Below are 17,221 nucleotides of genomic sequence, written 5' to 3' on the forward strand. Positions count from 1 at the left end.
GATCTCATCAAGATCTCTACAAGATATTTGCAGATTTTTGTGACAGCAGTTCTTCAGCTCATCAGATGCACTTATAGATCTTATTTATCTCATATCAAATCCTATTTTATTACATAACTACCAAAAGAGATTTAACATGATTTCAAAGGGTCTGCAAATGGATTACTTCTAATATGACTTTAACGATACAACAGTATTGCACATAGCACTCATGATTGAGTTGTAAGGATACTTTCTCAAAATTATGTTCTATGAATGCTGCATTATAGTATTGATAAAATGCCAAATATTATCATGGGTTGGTTGCAGTGTTGCGTTTCTAAGATAATATCTAAGTTTCTCTCAAAATCTCAACAGTAAGTTGAAAGAGGTGATGTTAGGGCAATGAAAGGTAGGCCTTGTTGGTCTTGGGCACTAAGAAGAGCAGGATGGTTATCAGAAGAATTTCACTTCTGAGGAATTCAAATGAAGGACAGTTTAAGATCCTCTAGTAGATTACTTCTGTTTCAGCAATGGTTAAGTATGTTTCTCTCATTCCTTCACTAACATAAGAGATAAGAGTTCCAGTTCTGCTAGTTGTAAATTAGAGTGGAGAGTAAAGGTTGTGGTATGTAGGTACTGCAAAATGAATGGGCTCACCCTAGTTGTTAGCATCTTGAAGGCCTAGACATTGTCAATACTGAAAAGGTATAGAAAAGAATTAGCTGTAAGCTGAGATGTCTGGGATGTTATTGCTGGTGGCACTAAGTACTTTGGTACCAGCTTTGGCAGACCTGGTAACAGTGAGGTGCTCATCTGTAATCATGAATAGTGTCGTGAATGCTGTTTAGATGCCTTGGGAAACTTGCATTTCATAAGGTCTTGAAGTGCTTGAAATGAACCATTTTACATTGACTTGAAGATAAAATTATGTTGGTTTTTTTTTTGTTGTTGTTTTTCTTTTTAAAATCTTTTATTCCACATTTTGAGTTAAGAGGATTTGGGTTTTTTTTGTTGTTGTTGTTGGCTGGGTGAATTAAATATCAGCATACTGTACATTTTTGTGTATCAGATATTTCTTTATATAGATTGAAAATTTAAAAAGACCACCTTCCAAAACTTCATGCAGTTACTTTACTTGTTATATCAGAAACGTCCTTTGTGTTGGCTGTCATTTTTAACCAACAACTAGAAGGCTTCAACTGTAGTCTTAGGATATGCAATGTCTCAAAGCATTTCAATGATGACTTTTCTTGACCAGTTTTCTTGTCAGATGGAATGGGAATTTTCATGTTCTGATTAATAGGAGTTGGAAGTGCTTTCCTTTCAAGTTTATGGTTAAAGAGCGTATAAAATCTGAGGTTTAATGACTAAAATATGGTGATTCTATTCAAATAATACTTGACTTTTCGAGGTTTTTTTTTTGTTGTTTTTTTTTTTTTGTAATGTTTCCTACAGACTGTTTCTAGCCTGAACTGAAAGAGAAGATAATAAACAGTTTATTCGGAAGTTTTCAGATGCGTTCAGGTTGTTCAGGTTCTTACCAAGTGGCTATACACAATACGCTACACAGTATCTTCTTTTATATGCACCTCCCTGTCTAAAACGTAGAGAGCTTCTCCATATGGTTTAAGTACCACCTTCATAAAAAAAGGGTGATGGTAGAGAAGAAAAACATAAATGATAATTGCTTTTGACCTTCCACTTCAGACACTTCTGTAATGAGTTTAAAATTTTGAAATTAGGCTGCAGGGCTAATAATTATTTTTATTTTTGCTGTTGTTGCTTATTAGCAATGTTATCCACAGATACGCTGTGATCTGTCATCCTTCTTTTGCTTTTAGTACGTTAGACATAAATGTGGTTGAGAGAAGGATTTGGACCTAGTGCGTTGCCCTCCTGTGCTCTTGAGGATATGCAGGCCTAGGAGTTATCAGCTGGCAGAGGTCAGGCCTGAGTCTTACCTGTTAACTGTCCTGTGGCTCTTCTGTAAAAACATATCTCAAAATGTTTTACACAACACTTGTAAACTTCTTCCCCCCTCCCCCCCCCCAAAACTGATTTTGATGGGACATGAAAGATATTGGAAAATCTTATTAGGAAACGAGATCTATCCACTTTCATTTCCTCGTTACCTGAGAGCAACAAATGACACATTAGGAAGGAATACACCTTAATAAGGCTGAAGTTGGTGATTCCAGTTCCGAAAAGGAGATTTGATATGGAATAAAGAAAATCTTCACTGTTTTTGTTCATTGGAAAGTGTATGTCAACACATGTAGGTTAAGCAGGCTTTTTTCTTGATTGTACTGAAATAGTCTGTCCTTTTTTCTGTACATTTAAGTAATAAGTCACTGCTTTCATTTAAAATATCTAGTATTTCTGGGGAGTTTCCACAATCTAAATAATATATGGAGTTGCATTAGCCAAGAATTTGCCTGATGCATGCTGTAGATTAAGGAAAGGATGATGCATTTCAGGTGAAGTAGATATTCTCAGCTGCTGTTTGGAGTCTTCATTAAATTACTGGAGATGTTATGCCTTCCTGATATTATGCACTCAATTTTAAAACTATTTGAGGCATGATCCAACTAAAGGAACATAATATATTAGTAGCGAATTGAAATTCAAATTTCCCTTAATTCATGCCCTGTGTGTCATACCCTTGATGGTTATGTTCTGCTACTAATGTTGCTTAACTGTTGGTTGAAACAAATGCTGCATTTTAAATTCAGTAGTAATCCCATTCTGGGGTAATTTGTTTTCAAATGAAAGACAAAAAGGATTCTTAATTTAAATGTTTGGTACTCCAGATAAAACGTGAGTTTTACATAGAGGGCTGATGCTCTGAGTTAACTGTTCTCTTTCTGTTTTGCTGTTCTGCAGCAGTGTGTTCCTGGGGGAAAGTAGCGTATGGCAAGAGTTTCAAAATTAAGAACTTACTTTTTGTTATCTAGTCACAAATATTTGTACAGATATATTAACTAAGTATGTATAGAAGTGCCCTATAGAAGTTTCCTAGGTGAAAGGAATGCTGTTGTGAAATCAACTTGCGTTGCCACTTGTGAGAGTCTCTTAAATGTTAGTAGACAGGGCAGCATAGGTCACTCTTGAACTGTTAGTCCTGAAAGGGCTGATGGCTGTGATTCCAATAGGCAGGTCTTGTTATGGATGCGGTGATGTACAGCTTCTAGAGGTCACAGATAGTAGAAATGCCTGAGAGAGGTTCTCATCAACCTTCTGTATGCCTTTCAGGCATGTTAGGGCTAAAAGATCTCCCTTCAAAGATGGGTCTTAAAGATTCGGATGTCTTTATACTCAAGACAATGTAATGTTTTATAAATGTGCTAGTCTGTGGCTAGCTTTTTTTTATACCAGTTCATTCGTTTGGAACTCAGTAAAATAAAATCTTCCATGAAACCGAGATAGGCAAGGCTGAAGATCCAAAATGTAGTATTGCAATGACAAATCCTATGGCCACCCCAGGAAGTTTGTTCTGTTGGGTGAGATGTTACAGCTTCTTATGGAGTACAGCAAACAGATTTCTCTCAGCTTTTCTACAAATATTCTGTTAAAACCTATAAGATCAACTGGAAGATTTGCATTTCTACTGAGGCTGAACACCAACACTTTGATACTTCATTTTCTGGTCTAGAGTGAAGTGCTGTAGAAGGAATAAAATATTGGTGGTTTGGTTTTAAAGCAACAAAAAGGGCTGAACAAGTGAAAAATAAAAGAATATTTGGCCCGTGTATAGAATTTGCCATCTGAAATACAAAGCATCTTTGCCAAAAGCTGTTTTATTTTTCAAGTGATCCCACAGAAATAATACTTTGTCAGTTGATGTACTTCACAAATTTTCTTTATGCATGAATCAAATAAAAAAGAACAGGGGTATGAGTGTTTTCTCTAAAGATTTTGACACTCGCTTTGGTGTAATGAATAATTAAAGTCAGCTGTGATTGTAGACAACTCTAATATTGAGGACAGATAGTGCCTGTTTCAAAGATATTGCTCTTTCAATTCTCAGAAGGGGAAGCATGATTGCACAGAAGCTCTTTGAGATGCTTCCTAAATTATACCTGGACTTAAATTATACCTCATTTTATCTGGGATCTAGGCTCAGTGAGGGTTTTTGTCACTACCACAGAGCCAAAATGCCTGTGTGTTAGGAGAGCTGCTCTTGCTTCAAGCTCTCAGGCTAACTGAGTTAGTTAGCAAATAAAAAATTCATGCTGTGAGCTCGCTTTTGGCTTGTGTTCATGGTGTCACCAGTTCTTCCGAAGGGTGGGAATAGATGCTGACACCACAGTCCTGTATTGACAGGTTGTTCCTTCTGTATCATTTTTATACTTAGTGTTAAAGATATGCACTGTTTACTTCTCAAACTCTCATTTAGGGCCACAGGTGATAGTCATAAATACTTCTAAACATATTTGAATAATATTTAAAACAGATTGCACTTGAATGACTGTGTGTAATGAGTTGTTATCTACTGAAAGCTTTTCTATTGGACTGAAGCTACAAATCTCAAATGTGCCCAGTGTTTTTTCTCATACAGTTATGAATTACTTTTTCAGTGTTCATTATATATTCTTTATTTATGTGGTTTCTTTCAAGTTCACCATTTCTTGTCTTGTGTGTTTCTCATCCTTTTCCCCCATGTCCATGTAATAGTACTACGGTTACCCCTTACCCTCTGTGGGAATGCAGGCCTAAAAGAGCACCTTGAGTTAGTATACTTGTTATGTGAAGCACTGCATATCCAAGTAGAGGGAATAAATACTGTTAGCTGTATGTGATGGCAGTGTGGATGTCTGTCATTTCAAGTACTAGTTACTCCATGAAGGTTCCCTTTCTGAATTGTGGAGTGGAATATTAGATGTATACATAAATGTAAGGAAATACTAATTCATGCACTTTTGTCTCGCTTCATGTGGCATTGATATAAATTATTGTTTGACATAATAATAGTCTTCAAATTTGCAGTTCTAACTTGATCATTACAAATGCTCTTTTTTTTTTTCTTCTTGATTTACAGTTGTAAAACAAAGGTGTATGCAGACAACCTTCCCACAACAAGTGTTGTCATTGTTTTTCACAATGAGGCTTGGAGCACACTTCTACGAACTGTTCATAGTGTGATAAACCGGTCACCACGACACATGCTGGAAGAAATTGTGCTTGTTGATGATGCCAGTGAAAGAGGTAATGATAAACATTCATACCGATGTCTAACTTAGCGCTCAAAGGGATCAGTATTGACTTTTCAGCTTATGGGAAATTGCAGTTCAGTTTCCCTGCTTTATGAGATTCCACTTTTTAATGGTCAGTGGACAAAGGGAAAATTCTGTGATACAGAATAAGGCTTGCATTGTGTTTCATTACACTATATAATGAAATTAATAGACAAAACTTGAAGCTGGTTTTCTTAAAATGACTTTAGATGTTGCTTGCCAATGATTTTTGAAAATTACAATATAGTAGGAATAAAGATAATTTGGACAGTACTTGGTTACTCATTTTGGATTGGTTATTTTGTTTCTTGGTTGATTTTTGTCAGTGTTGTTGGTTATGAAATGTAACTTGAGGGATATTTTTTCTTGTATGTATATGAGAATGAGAGAGTATTATGTTTTCTAAAATATTTCTACACTTGTATGATGAAATAATCCTTTAAAAATATATTTCTGTTTTGGATGCTTTCCAGTAGATTAATAGCTGGGAGGCCACTATTTAAAGTAAATAAATAAATTCTTGGCAGCCACCATTTGTTGGCGGTCATCTGTATTTATCTGTATCAGCAGTAATTTCCCTGCTTTAGTTGGAGAATTGAGGGGTTGTGCAGCCAGCATGCTGATATCTCAGTTTGAGACATCTGATTCCAATATTGCAAAATACTTATTCTGCTTATTAGGTTAATTCCAACTTCACAGTAAGAAGGGTCCAAACATCTGAACAAACAAAATCTATGTACAAGAAGAGATGCTGGATTGCAGACCTTATGGTCTGAGTAGCATTAGGGTGTGTGGATTACAATAACTGACAGGAACCTTTGTGGATTCCCAGCTGAAGAATTTACAGGGTATGAAGGTTATGAAGAATTTATAGAGCGTCTTTTTACACTTTGTACCTTCTGCAGTAAAAAGTATGAGTTTCTTCTTCAGGTTGTATGCATGTATGGTGATGCGACATATTGCCTGACAATTCCAGGCCATGTAAGTCTAGAGAACATCTGACTGTGAAGATGAACAAGGGAAAGAGAGATAATACCAGTTTGATGAGTTGTGACTGGGTTGTTCACCTAGGGATGCATTGCTCGTGCACTCAGGTTGTGTTTGCACGTGTATCAGTATGTGTTCCTTAACTTCTTGTGCACACTCACTCTTTCACCTGATGCTGGAGTTAGCCTCTTCAACAAATTCTAGTACAATTTGGAAAAAGGAAAAGGCTTGAAAGGCAATCGCACTCTGGGAGAAGAGAAAGAATGCCTATGCACAGGGCAAAAGCTATCACAGGAATGTGCTCCGGATGGGATGGGAGTTGTGATGAATTTTTTAGCTCTTAGAAGGGTCAAATTTTCAGTATTTTGGAGGGGATTGGTTAATGGCACCCTCAATTTCTTGCAGTTGTTAAAGCTCTTCTTACACCTTTCCAAATTGCTCACCACTATGAGGATTATTCCTGGGGAGCACAGATGCTGATATTTGGGTTTTGAGCGTGTGTAATTAGTTTATTGTGCAGGTGCAGGTTTCCTTAATGAAATATAGGGAGAACTGTTTTGGTTGGTTGGCTCTTACGCTCAGACTCATGCTAGAAAAACAAAGTTTAGTGCAAATCTGCTCTGTTTCATTTATCTACACAGTCCCTTTCAATAATTCATACCTTTGCTAATGATTAATAGTGACAGGTCAGCTTTCAATGTGACCTAGAAATAGAGTAAGCTAATATTAAAATAGTGTAGGCAGATACTTCTTATGTTTTGTCTTTTTAATTCCTGTTTAATAAACAACAACGGTAACAGCAACCAAAAATTTTATTTAGCACTATCCGTGTCCTCATTATGAAGTATAATAATTCACTTCAAAAATGGCTTTTTAAAGATATCCTTTGTGTTCCTGATTTGTTTGAGGTAGGTAACAAAATTGAGATAATTCTAGGCTGAAAGACATAACATTTCACATGATGTTATTGAGCATCCTTAGTTTTGAAATCGGTGATCACTCTGGCACCTTGTGTTTACAGTTATTTTCAACAGTTTCTGAAAGTACTGTGTAATGCTTTATTTTCCAACAACTTCCTATGTTTCCAGCAAATGTTCTTTAAATAAAACTGAAGGGATGTGATGCCTGAAAATATGAAGGGTTTAGCATATGCTACTTACATATTCTGTTTGTGTTGAATTAGAACGGCAGACTTTTTTCCAGAAAAAGAAAACTGTTCAGCCTGAGTAATGTATTTTGAATTCTAACATCAGAGTCGATTTAATTGGAATGAAGTAAGCATTCAGTCTGCCTGAAGCACACTTTGTACCTGCCAGTGTCAAGCTCTTAGAAGAATGAATTTGCATAATATCACACAGTTATTTACACTGCAAAAAAAAAAACACAAAACAAAAAAAACCTTTGGAGAAACAAGGCATGGCTGTAACATTGCTTCTCCAGTTGCTGATCAGAATTGCCTATTTTGTTTTCAAGTATTAATCTTTGTTAACTACTTTGCTAAACAGCGTTAACAGAAGAAATCAGAAGTAGTCAGTACTTTAAAACTAGGTCAAGTGCTGAATGGCCCCGTGTGCCAGAAAGATTAGATCAGGACAGAAAACACCCACAGAAGGTAGTGATACAGATGCATATTGAAGCAATGGATTTAAAACTAAATGTCTGAAAATGATGTCTTTTCTATCTGTGACTGCATGATTAAGAATCTGTAAGTCTGTATTGTAGCTAAATAAAAATATTTAGTTTGAAACTTAGTGTTTAGTTTATGTTCATGAAGGTGTGACTCAGTAATGCAGTTGTCCAATTATTTTTCAATTTGCACACTTACTGGCTCTAACTGAATAGATTTGTTGTTGTTTTTTTTTTCTTTTTTATAATCTTGGCTTTCTTAGTTCCACTACTGCCATAGAAGATGCTCTTTAAGCAGTCCATAGCAATAAGTAAAAATATTCGTAGTTTGATACAGAAAAAGTTTATGAAAGGAATATCCAGCAGAAAGTTCTGTCTCTGACATGGAAGGTTTTTTTTACAAGTATTATCAAAACCTCAACCTCTGCCTAAAGTGCATGAGGCAATGCTAAAAACTTACTCAGCTGTCATCCCATGTCACTCCTGAACGTCTAATGCTGTAGTGCGTAAATATTTTCATTTGGGTGTTTAACATAGGATTTAGTGTAAGTATAGCCACTTGGCTTGAGTCTGAAGTTATCTCTAAAGCTTAACATTTCTAGTAGGCCAAAATCTATTAGATGCGTTAAGAGATTATCTGTGAAATCAGGCATTTACACATATGTATGTATATACATTAAACTATAAGTAGTTCCACAATGCCAGTCTCTTACATTGCTGGCTCTGGAAAACAATGCAGTAAGAAGTGCAGTCAATTTGATACAGGCCACGTCAGTCAAGTAATGTGTGCTTAGCCCCAACAGGCCTGCAAAATTTTCTGATGTGAAAATGGGTTTGTACTTCTCAGTTTTCATTACTAAATATTCTTTTGAATCTCTGTTAATACGCACGATAAAAAATTAAGTTGTAGTGAGTTTCTCTGGAGACAAATATTTAAGATCTTTCCAACTCTTTTAGCACAGCTCGGCGTCCAAGGTGCGTCAAAACTTATTTCTGTGGGTTTTAGTGACAGTCCAACAGCGCGAAGGGGGAAATGAGAAGGGAATTAGCTCACCAGAGCAATAGTGAGGAATGGTGATCATGCTTGGGGCAGCCCTACCTCTTGAGATTTACAAGACAGCCCAGGAGTTCATGCCATGCTTTTTCTCCCTCCATCGTCGCTCACATTCTCACATTCTTTCATGAAGTACTTAATATCTTACATTAAATCCTACTCTAGGCTGTGCACTGTTGTATTACAGCTCTCACATGCTTTGAATGTATCACGTAATACATTCAGTTGTTGTGTTTTATAAGAGTACTTATTTTGTTTGTCTTACAGATTTCAAATCTGTTCAACGCTATTACATGAGTTTATACGGCTATGAATTGCTTTTTTTCCATAAGTTCTTTGTTCTTCCTTATTATTTTTTGTAGTCTAATTGTTCATAATGGTCAAAGACTATGCCAAGCAGTGGGAAATCTGACAGCTGTTTATACTGTAGTAAATTTTGAGTTTACCAGCATTTATTAGTCATTAGTTATGGCTGTTGTGTTTTAATTAACTTGATCCTCAGATAAGCAGGTTTGTGACGTAGATGCTCATTTACATATCGCTGATTGTCTTCATTTATGTTTTTAGAAGTTATCATTATAACTTAGAGATACTAGCCAGACAAATCTAGAGAAAGCAGAATTGAAAAATGCACTTGGTTGTATTTCAAACTATGCAAAGAAATGATCTGTAAGTTACATTATGGTAGGAGATAAAGAGTTCAGCTAGTTGGCTCTTTTTTGTAACTTTCATGATGGATAATTTCATGCCTAAGAATATGTATGCATACATTTATTCCATAATCAAATCTTGTCTATCCCATCATACTTTTATGTAAGCATTCTACGCTCTCCATTTTTGTTTCCTGTGATGATAGAATGAAAAGAAGAAACTTCCTGCTCTAGCAAGTGGAATGCATGGGGGAGGGGGCAGAAGGGTTTAGTACAAAGTTAGAATAAGCAGCAGAGTAAACTAGCTGAGAAAAGAGGAAGATAGAAAAGCAAGGAAATACCTTCTTTCAACTCTCTTCATCAAAAACAAAGGGAGAATAAAAGCTGTACTTTGTAACTGACTGTTTGATTTTTTATTTTTTTTTTTTCCTCGCAGACTTCTTGAAAAGACCACTGGAGAGCTACGTAAAAAAATTAAAAGTACCTGTCCATGTGATTCGAATGGAACAGCGCTCTGGTTTGATCAGAGCTAGATTAAAGGGGGCTGCTGCTTCCAAAGGCCAGGTCATCACCTTCTTAGATGCTCATTGTGAATGTACAGTAGGCTGGCTCGAACCTTTGCTGGCAAGAATCAAAGCTGACAGGTAATTATCCATCTGATGGACCATAATTATTATTTCTTTTAAGGTTTTTAAGAAGTTTCTAAGTACTATGAGGTAACCTAAAAGCAAATATCTACTTTCTGAAAGGACAAGTAAGTCCTGTATTTCACGTTGGTGTAAGGCTAAAAGGCTAATTCCAAAATGCTTCTGAAAGGTGAGACATAGTTTAAGATGAAGCTTATGTTGGAACACATGAGCTAGTGTGTTTACAAACTGGATGATCTGAGTGTGAATAGAGTGGAGAGTAGTGGAATTTGACCTCTTTCACCTGGCTTACTCCTTCATAAATTTGGGAAGATATTCCCTCCAGAAAATGGAGGCCCTGGTCACAGCAAGTTAAGATTTTTTTAATAAAGGCAGGTAGCAACAGGACGAGGGGAAATGGCATTGAACTGGAAGAGGGTAGATTTAGACTAGATATCTGGAAGAACTTATTTACTGTGAGAGTGGTGAGACATTGGAATGGGTCGCCCCGCAAAATTGTGGATGCCCCCTCCTTGGAAGTATTGAAGGCCAGGCTGGATGGAGCTTTGAGCAAAACCTGGTCTAAGAAGGAGGTGTCTCTGCCTATCACAGGGGGGTTGGAACTGGATGATCTTAAAGGCTCCTTCCAACCCAAATCATTCTGTGATTCGATTCTATGATTCTACAACTGGGAGTATCTCTCAAGTTTACTGTATTCAGGTTCTTATGACTTCTTTGTTTCATAATATGGGTTGTGAATAATCTGTGGATGAATGAAATTCTACGGTATGACTTGGTCTTCTAGGGTGTATTTTCTTAAGTTGGAATAGTTACTGGAATTGCTAATCTACACTACAGTAGCATAACGTTGTGCTTATTTAAAATCACTATTCTCAATGCTTATATCCATGTAAACATGGTGGAAACTTGAGCATTGTTTTATTTTGTAGAGAAATTGGTATGCTTTACAACATACATCTGAGCAGTGATTCCAGAGTTGCAGACTAGTTACTAGTAAACAGCATTTTAAATAGGCTAGCTACTGTGCATAGTGTTGCAAATCTTAGTTTTGTTCATATGGTTAAAGGTGAAAACCATCTAAGTTTTCATGTTACAAAATTCAAGGTTGTGTGATGAAAAAGCTGCAGCTTTTGAAGAGCCTTTGTACAGAGCTGTACAGAGACACAATATCAACCTTTAGGTTATTGTTTTTGTGAGATGTATGTAAATTGTTGCTGCACTTTGTGCAGATAGCTCAAGTAAGTGAGTCCTTTGAACTTAGTTGCAGAGCTTTCCGTGAGTGGAAGCTGACTTGAGGACAGTTTTTTCATTATCTTTAAGATGATTAGGATTATTATCTCTGAGTATATGCATGCCTTAATGATGTCAGAACAGTAGACAATGAAGCCTCTCTGTCTATTTTGATGTGGTAGCTCATTTCTTAGTCTTGACGGCATATTAGAATACTTCCCCAGGGCTAATGACTTGAGTCTTAATTTAAAAACATGCCAGTTATTTTGACCACTTAACTAGAAACCAAAGCTTCTTTTATATGCAGTCACTGTTTGACATTGAGAAAACCTATGATCAGTTTTTTCCATCTGCGGAAGGTTATTAATTATTACTGATAATAATGCATTTGCTATTGCTTTTAAAGCTAGTATTGCCGAAATTGGGTCAGAGTTTTCATTTGGATGAGTTATTTCAAATTAGATCATTGTGGTAGTAATCTATTTTGTACTGCTGAGAAATGGCATTTGAACTTTTGAACTTAGGACATGTTAAAAATGGAGTTTAAAAAAAAAAAAAAGACACTACAAACCATTTTCTGAAACTTGTACTAATAGATTTTGGTTCTTTCTTCTTTCTAGGAGAACAGTTGTGTGTCCCATCATTGATGTAATTAGCGATGACACCTTTGAATACATGGCAGGTTCTGATATGACCTATGGTGGTTTCAACTGGAAGTTGAATTTTCGTTGGTATCCAGTTCCTCAAAGAGAGATGGATCGACGGAAAGGAGATCGAACTCTTCCTGTTAGGTAATCATTACATTTGCTGAAATGTTCATCTGATGTTCTTCCTGGATTAATCTTCTATACGGGTAGGCAGTTAATTTCTGTTGCAGTATTTAGATCTGTTTGAAGGAACAGCATAAAGGTTGTTTTACATGAATTGGCTGTTTCTAACTTTTGAAAGGAATGAAGAAAGCTATCAGTATGTCATTGTAGAACTATTTCCATGTTTTTGCTGATTACCAGCTAACTGCCAGCTTTTTGCTGGTTTTTGTGATGCATATATTTTTGTTGAAGCATTACCTTATCTTTTTTCTCTAAGAGAATAAACAATGTTTTGAATACGTACTAATTTTTATTTCTCGCTGGTGTCTGTGAGGGTTGCTCTGAAAGTAATGCATCCTGTTGTTTATTATGTCGGGCCACAATGTCAGAAGTGGATGTTGGTTCTATGGCGGTAGAGCTTGAACCTTCCTGCCAATATTTCATTAAATTTTGATGCCTTAAGACAAGTGGCAGCAAAGGAAGCAGTCTTACAAACTGGTGTTTGACACAGAAGTGTGTGTGAAGCAAAGGTACAGAATTGAATTCCTTCATCCAGTAAAAAATTGCACCCGTTGGCATTCATGTCCACTTGATGAACATTTGTGGACACCAAACAGTGGATTTAAGTTCAGTGAGGCTGTGAGGGGTGCATTTCAGCGGTAGCAACAGTAGCATGAAAGACAAACGATGTTCACAATGGCCATGCACAGCTGTTGCACCATGAAGAGCGTCTCAATCAGCTCGTCCACACAGATCAGCAGTTTACGATTAGGGAGCTGTGTACATAGTAATGTCATGGCAATGCCAGTCTTCATACCAGTTTGAAGACCACAGAACACATTGCCAGTCTTGAATGGACTGTTGTACCCTGCTCACCATATAGTTCAGATTTGGTGCCTTCTAACTTCCGCATGTTTGGGCTGATGAAAGGTGGACTGTGTGACCAGCATTTTCCTAGTAATGACACAGTCATTATCCACTCATGCAGATGTTAAAGAGTGACATGCAGGCTCTTGTCCATTGCTGGTATAAATAGCTAGCTAGTGGTGATGATTATGTTGAAAAACTCTGTTGTAGATGAGACTTTGCTCTGACAAATAGTGTTATGTGCTCTTTCTATCTGTGATAGTTTCTATAGAAATAAATAGGAGGCATTACTTCTAGAGCAGTTTATGTACATGTGCTTGTGTGCATGTACATAAACATATTACAAACACATGAAAGGGAGGCAGATTTATTCTGGTATGTCTTATTTGCAAAGATAATACGGAACACATACAACTTGAGTGTAATATATACCTTAACACAACTTCAGATTTACATTTCCTGGCCTTAACACTCAGAAAAGTGGGCAATATTAACTTAATATAAGGTTGAAGATGTGATCTCTGGTATTTTTTGTTCATGCTCTATTATGAAGGAATCGAAGGGTGTTCTCAGGACATGGTTAATGGATTATTTTTTTCTCCAGTATCCATTTTAGTGGAAAAAGGCACGCAAATTATAGTTAGATTTTGACCACCTAACTTATATTTAATGTGTCTCTCAGAAAAAGCATGAAGAAAAATTATTAGCGGTAGAAAATCGTTTATGCTAGAAAAATATGTCATTTGTAGACTCAAACGATAAAATTATATCAGCAGGCAAACGTGTAGCTTATGTATTGTATGCTTGTTGACTAAAAAAAAATGCAAATTTGGGAAGTTTTGTTAAAGTATGAGAAATGAGCGTTCTTTCTTTACTTCCCACTAGTAAGGAACTAGTAAAAATCAGGTTGTAACCCTGATTGTACAACTTCCTTGTATAAAGTAATAATAATGAATGCACACAGACCACTACTTGGCCTCTTGAAATTCTTCAGGAGTAGTTGATAGATGTGTATATTTCTTGTAAGGAAATTGTTTTTCCTTTTCTCTAAGAATTACCATCACTGGAAGCAGAAGGCTCCTGCAAGAATGGCAGCAGCTTATTAGCAGCCATTTTTCTATTCAAAGTCAAACTTGAAGTGAGAAAACAATGAGAACTGTCAGTAGCCACTTCCTTCTCCAGAAAATGTTGAGCTAGCAAATGGTAACTGGATTGGGACAGAAGCCTGGTGAGAAGGAGAATGTTCTGAGCTGCAGAAATAAAAAGCCATTTTGTCAATGTAAATGTGAAGTGTATTTACGTATGTCTTTATAGTGAGTGGTGCTTATTTTTTCTTTTGTTTTTTTTTTTTCAGGACGCCTACAATGGCAGGAGGTCTTTTTTCAATAGACAGAGATTACTTTCAGGAAATCGGAACGTACGATGCTGGAATGGATATTTGGGGTGGAGAAAACTTAGAAATTTCTTTCAGGGTGGGTAAAAGCTCATCTCTGCTTGATGTGTTATTACTCACAGTGTATCTCACATTCTGTAAAATACAGACCAGCTGACAGTGACAGGGTCCTCTCCTTTTGCATCTAGCAGTGTACTTCCTGTCCAGCTCCTCTGGCGGGGACATGCAACAACTGTACCTGTCAGTGAAGAAAAGTGTATGATGAATAGTTGACAGTCTTGTGACAAAAATGGAACTGCAGTGTTTATTGTGAATAAATACATATTTTATTTTATTTTACAAGGAATTCAGTTAGAAAATCTTTTTGGGGAGCATACTGTCAGTGTATGGTTGAGCATGTCAGTCAGTCAGACGTGAGTGGCTCTGTTGATTTCTCCTTGTGACCTACCTTAAAGATTGTCTGTTTTCATTTGATTGTGGACCTAACCAGCATTGTTCTCACTTTCATTCCTACCAAATAGCACCATTACCTTTTGTTTTATTTATCAGCTCTGAACAGATCAGTAGTTCCAAAAAGAGGCTGAAAATATATTCCAAAATGTTACTTGGGAAATGTGTGCTGTTTTTATGTGGGAGACCTATTTTATAATGGACTTCGTGAACAGATAACTACCTGTTACATTCCTGTGATTCATGCGAACCTTTTTGTTCCTTTGCTGTCCAGCTGCCCTGGTTCTCTAAAGTAATCTCATGCTACAGGGCCTGATATAGTCCTCCTTAGGCTTTTGAGCATCCTTACCTGTTGAACAGGAAATAAACTTTTCATGTTGTATTTTTATGTTTTAAATATCAACTATCTTTTCTCCAAATTGACTAACAGTAAATAATTAACATTTTAAAACGTTCTTTTTTAACCATTTAAACCATGCAGTAACTGTGCTTTTGCTTTCAGATTTGGCAGTGTGGTGGCACTTTGGAAATTGTAACTTGTTCACATGTTGGGCACGTGTTCAGAAAAGCAACACCATATACTTTTCCAGGAGGCACAGGGCAGATAATCAACAAAAATAACAGACGGCTTGCAGAAGTCTGGATGGATGAATTCAAAAACTTCTTTTATATCATTTCCCCAGGTGAGCCAAGTCTTTGGTTATGAGAAGAAATGTCTGTTATGAATTAAAATGGGTTACTGCTGGGGGAAAGAAAAACAAAAACAACCAACATAATGAGTATTATAAGTATCTAACTAAAAATGTTAGTTCTTATAATTTCATGAAACAAAACTCATAAAAGATGTGCAAGAATGATAGCTTTAATTAAAACAGTATGTTATTAGCCTATCCAGAAACGTACCCTGAGAAGTCGTGAATTCTTTATTTTTTCTTGAAATGTGAACATGATTTATGAATGAGCTTCCTGTGCAATGGAGTTAAAGCTTAGTAGAACATCAGAGTTTAACTGTAGTGCTTAAAGCTCGCTGTCCAAATGCATCTCATGATGTGATGGAGTTTGGCCTCTGGCTTCTGTGTTGTGGGCATTCCAGGCTGAATCAATCAGAATGGACATAAGTAAATTCTTGCAGCAGGAGGGGCAAAATTTAATGTCGTCTGGCTTGGTGGAGTTTGCACGTGGCAATCCAGAGTGTGGGGACAAAGTGGCCCGTGTATTTGACTGTGATGATACAAGTAATCTTTCTTAAAGTGGAAGATAATAAAACAAGAGAATGTATGATGTGAGAGCAAATTTTCCATGGACTTGTATGTTTTACGAAGAGAAATTTTCAGGGAAAGAAGTGAAGCCTGGGAAATACTGAATTACTACCTTCTGCTACGGATCATTTTTTGTATGTCTTTTTAAACAAGAGACAAACTTTAGAGAGCAACAGACACTGACAACTCATTTGAGGCGTTAGAGACATTCAACGCAAAATACTGAGCGGTAGTTTTGTATGCTAAACCTTCTTTTCCAAATAGCTGTCTTTAAAGCTTTGTGACTAATAAGCAAGTCCCTTGTGACTTGCTTATTAAACTTGCATTAGTATTGAAATGTACAAACTGTAATAAAATGTAGCATGAGTCTGAACAATTCAAATTTAGATTACAGGCTTTGAGAATACTTGTGAGAACAGGTGATCACGTTGCTTTATGCTTTTGTTTCTTAATAGAATGCATTGCTTGATTAGGACTACGATTTTTTTGTTTAGTTCAGTTTTTGTAATTAATTTTGTAATTTGGTACTAGTCAAAGCCTTTTAGGTGAAATAAGGATCTTACAGCTTGTGGCTACTCTCCTGTGTTATTAATTAAGAATTATGAATTTGAATGTCACATGTATAAATGTCTTTCAGATAAGTTGTATATAAATAATGACAATTAATTTTAGCTAAGGTTGTTTTTTTTGCATCCATGCCAAGCTAGATTTTTTTGACTGAGTGGGAACACCTGGTTGTAAAAATAAGTTCTTGAAAACAAAGCTGAATTAGTCAACATAATGGTAATGCCGTGTTATTTTATATATGATCTTCGTAGTCCCTCTTTTCATGGGATAACTATAAGCTACAAAAGGAGTGGATGTTTTTGTTTAGAACTGTTGTTTTGATACAGCTTCCTTTCATGGGTTTATGGCACTGTGTCTACGCACACGTTCTCCTGTTGGAGAAGAGTTGCAAAAAAAGTCATTTAAAATAGAACGTGAATAAAAGTGAAAGTAATTTAAGCAGTAGTAATACTGCACTGTATATTCT

General features: G+C 36.4%; 1 protein-coding gene across 2 annotated transcripts in view; it reads left to right on the forward strand.

Moving 5' to 3' along the window:
• The window catches only part of GALNT1 (polypeptide N-acetylgalactosaminyltransferase 1), a 72,278-nt gene that overhangs the window by 44,821 nt on the left and 10,236 nt on the right, over window positions 1–17,221 (forward strand). For both annotated transcript variants that reach the window (XM_015854314.2, XM_015854315.2), the window contains exons 5-9: window positions 5,021–5,187; window positions 9,970–10,177; window positions 12,031–12,201; window positions 14,441–14,558; window positions 15,432–15,612. In XM_015854314.2, the coding sequence (XP_015709800.1) occupies window positions 5,021–5,187; window positions 9,970–10,177; window positions 12,031–12,201; window positions 14,441–14,558; window positions 15,432–15,612 (845 nt within the window). The remainder of the gene's footprint in view (window positions 1–5,020; window positions 5,188–9,969; window positions 10,178–12,030; window positions 12,202–14,440; window positions 14,559–15,431; window positions 15,613–17,221) is intronic.

This window comes from Coturnix japonica, chromosome 2 (assembly GCF_001577835.2).
Source record: "Coturnix japonica isolate 7356 chromosome 2, Coturnix japonica 2.1, whole genome shotgun sequence".
NCBI lineage: Eukaryota > Metazoa > Chordata > Aves > Galliformes > Phasianidae > Coturnix > Coturnix japonica.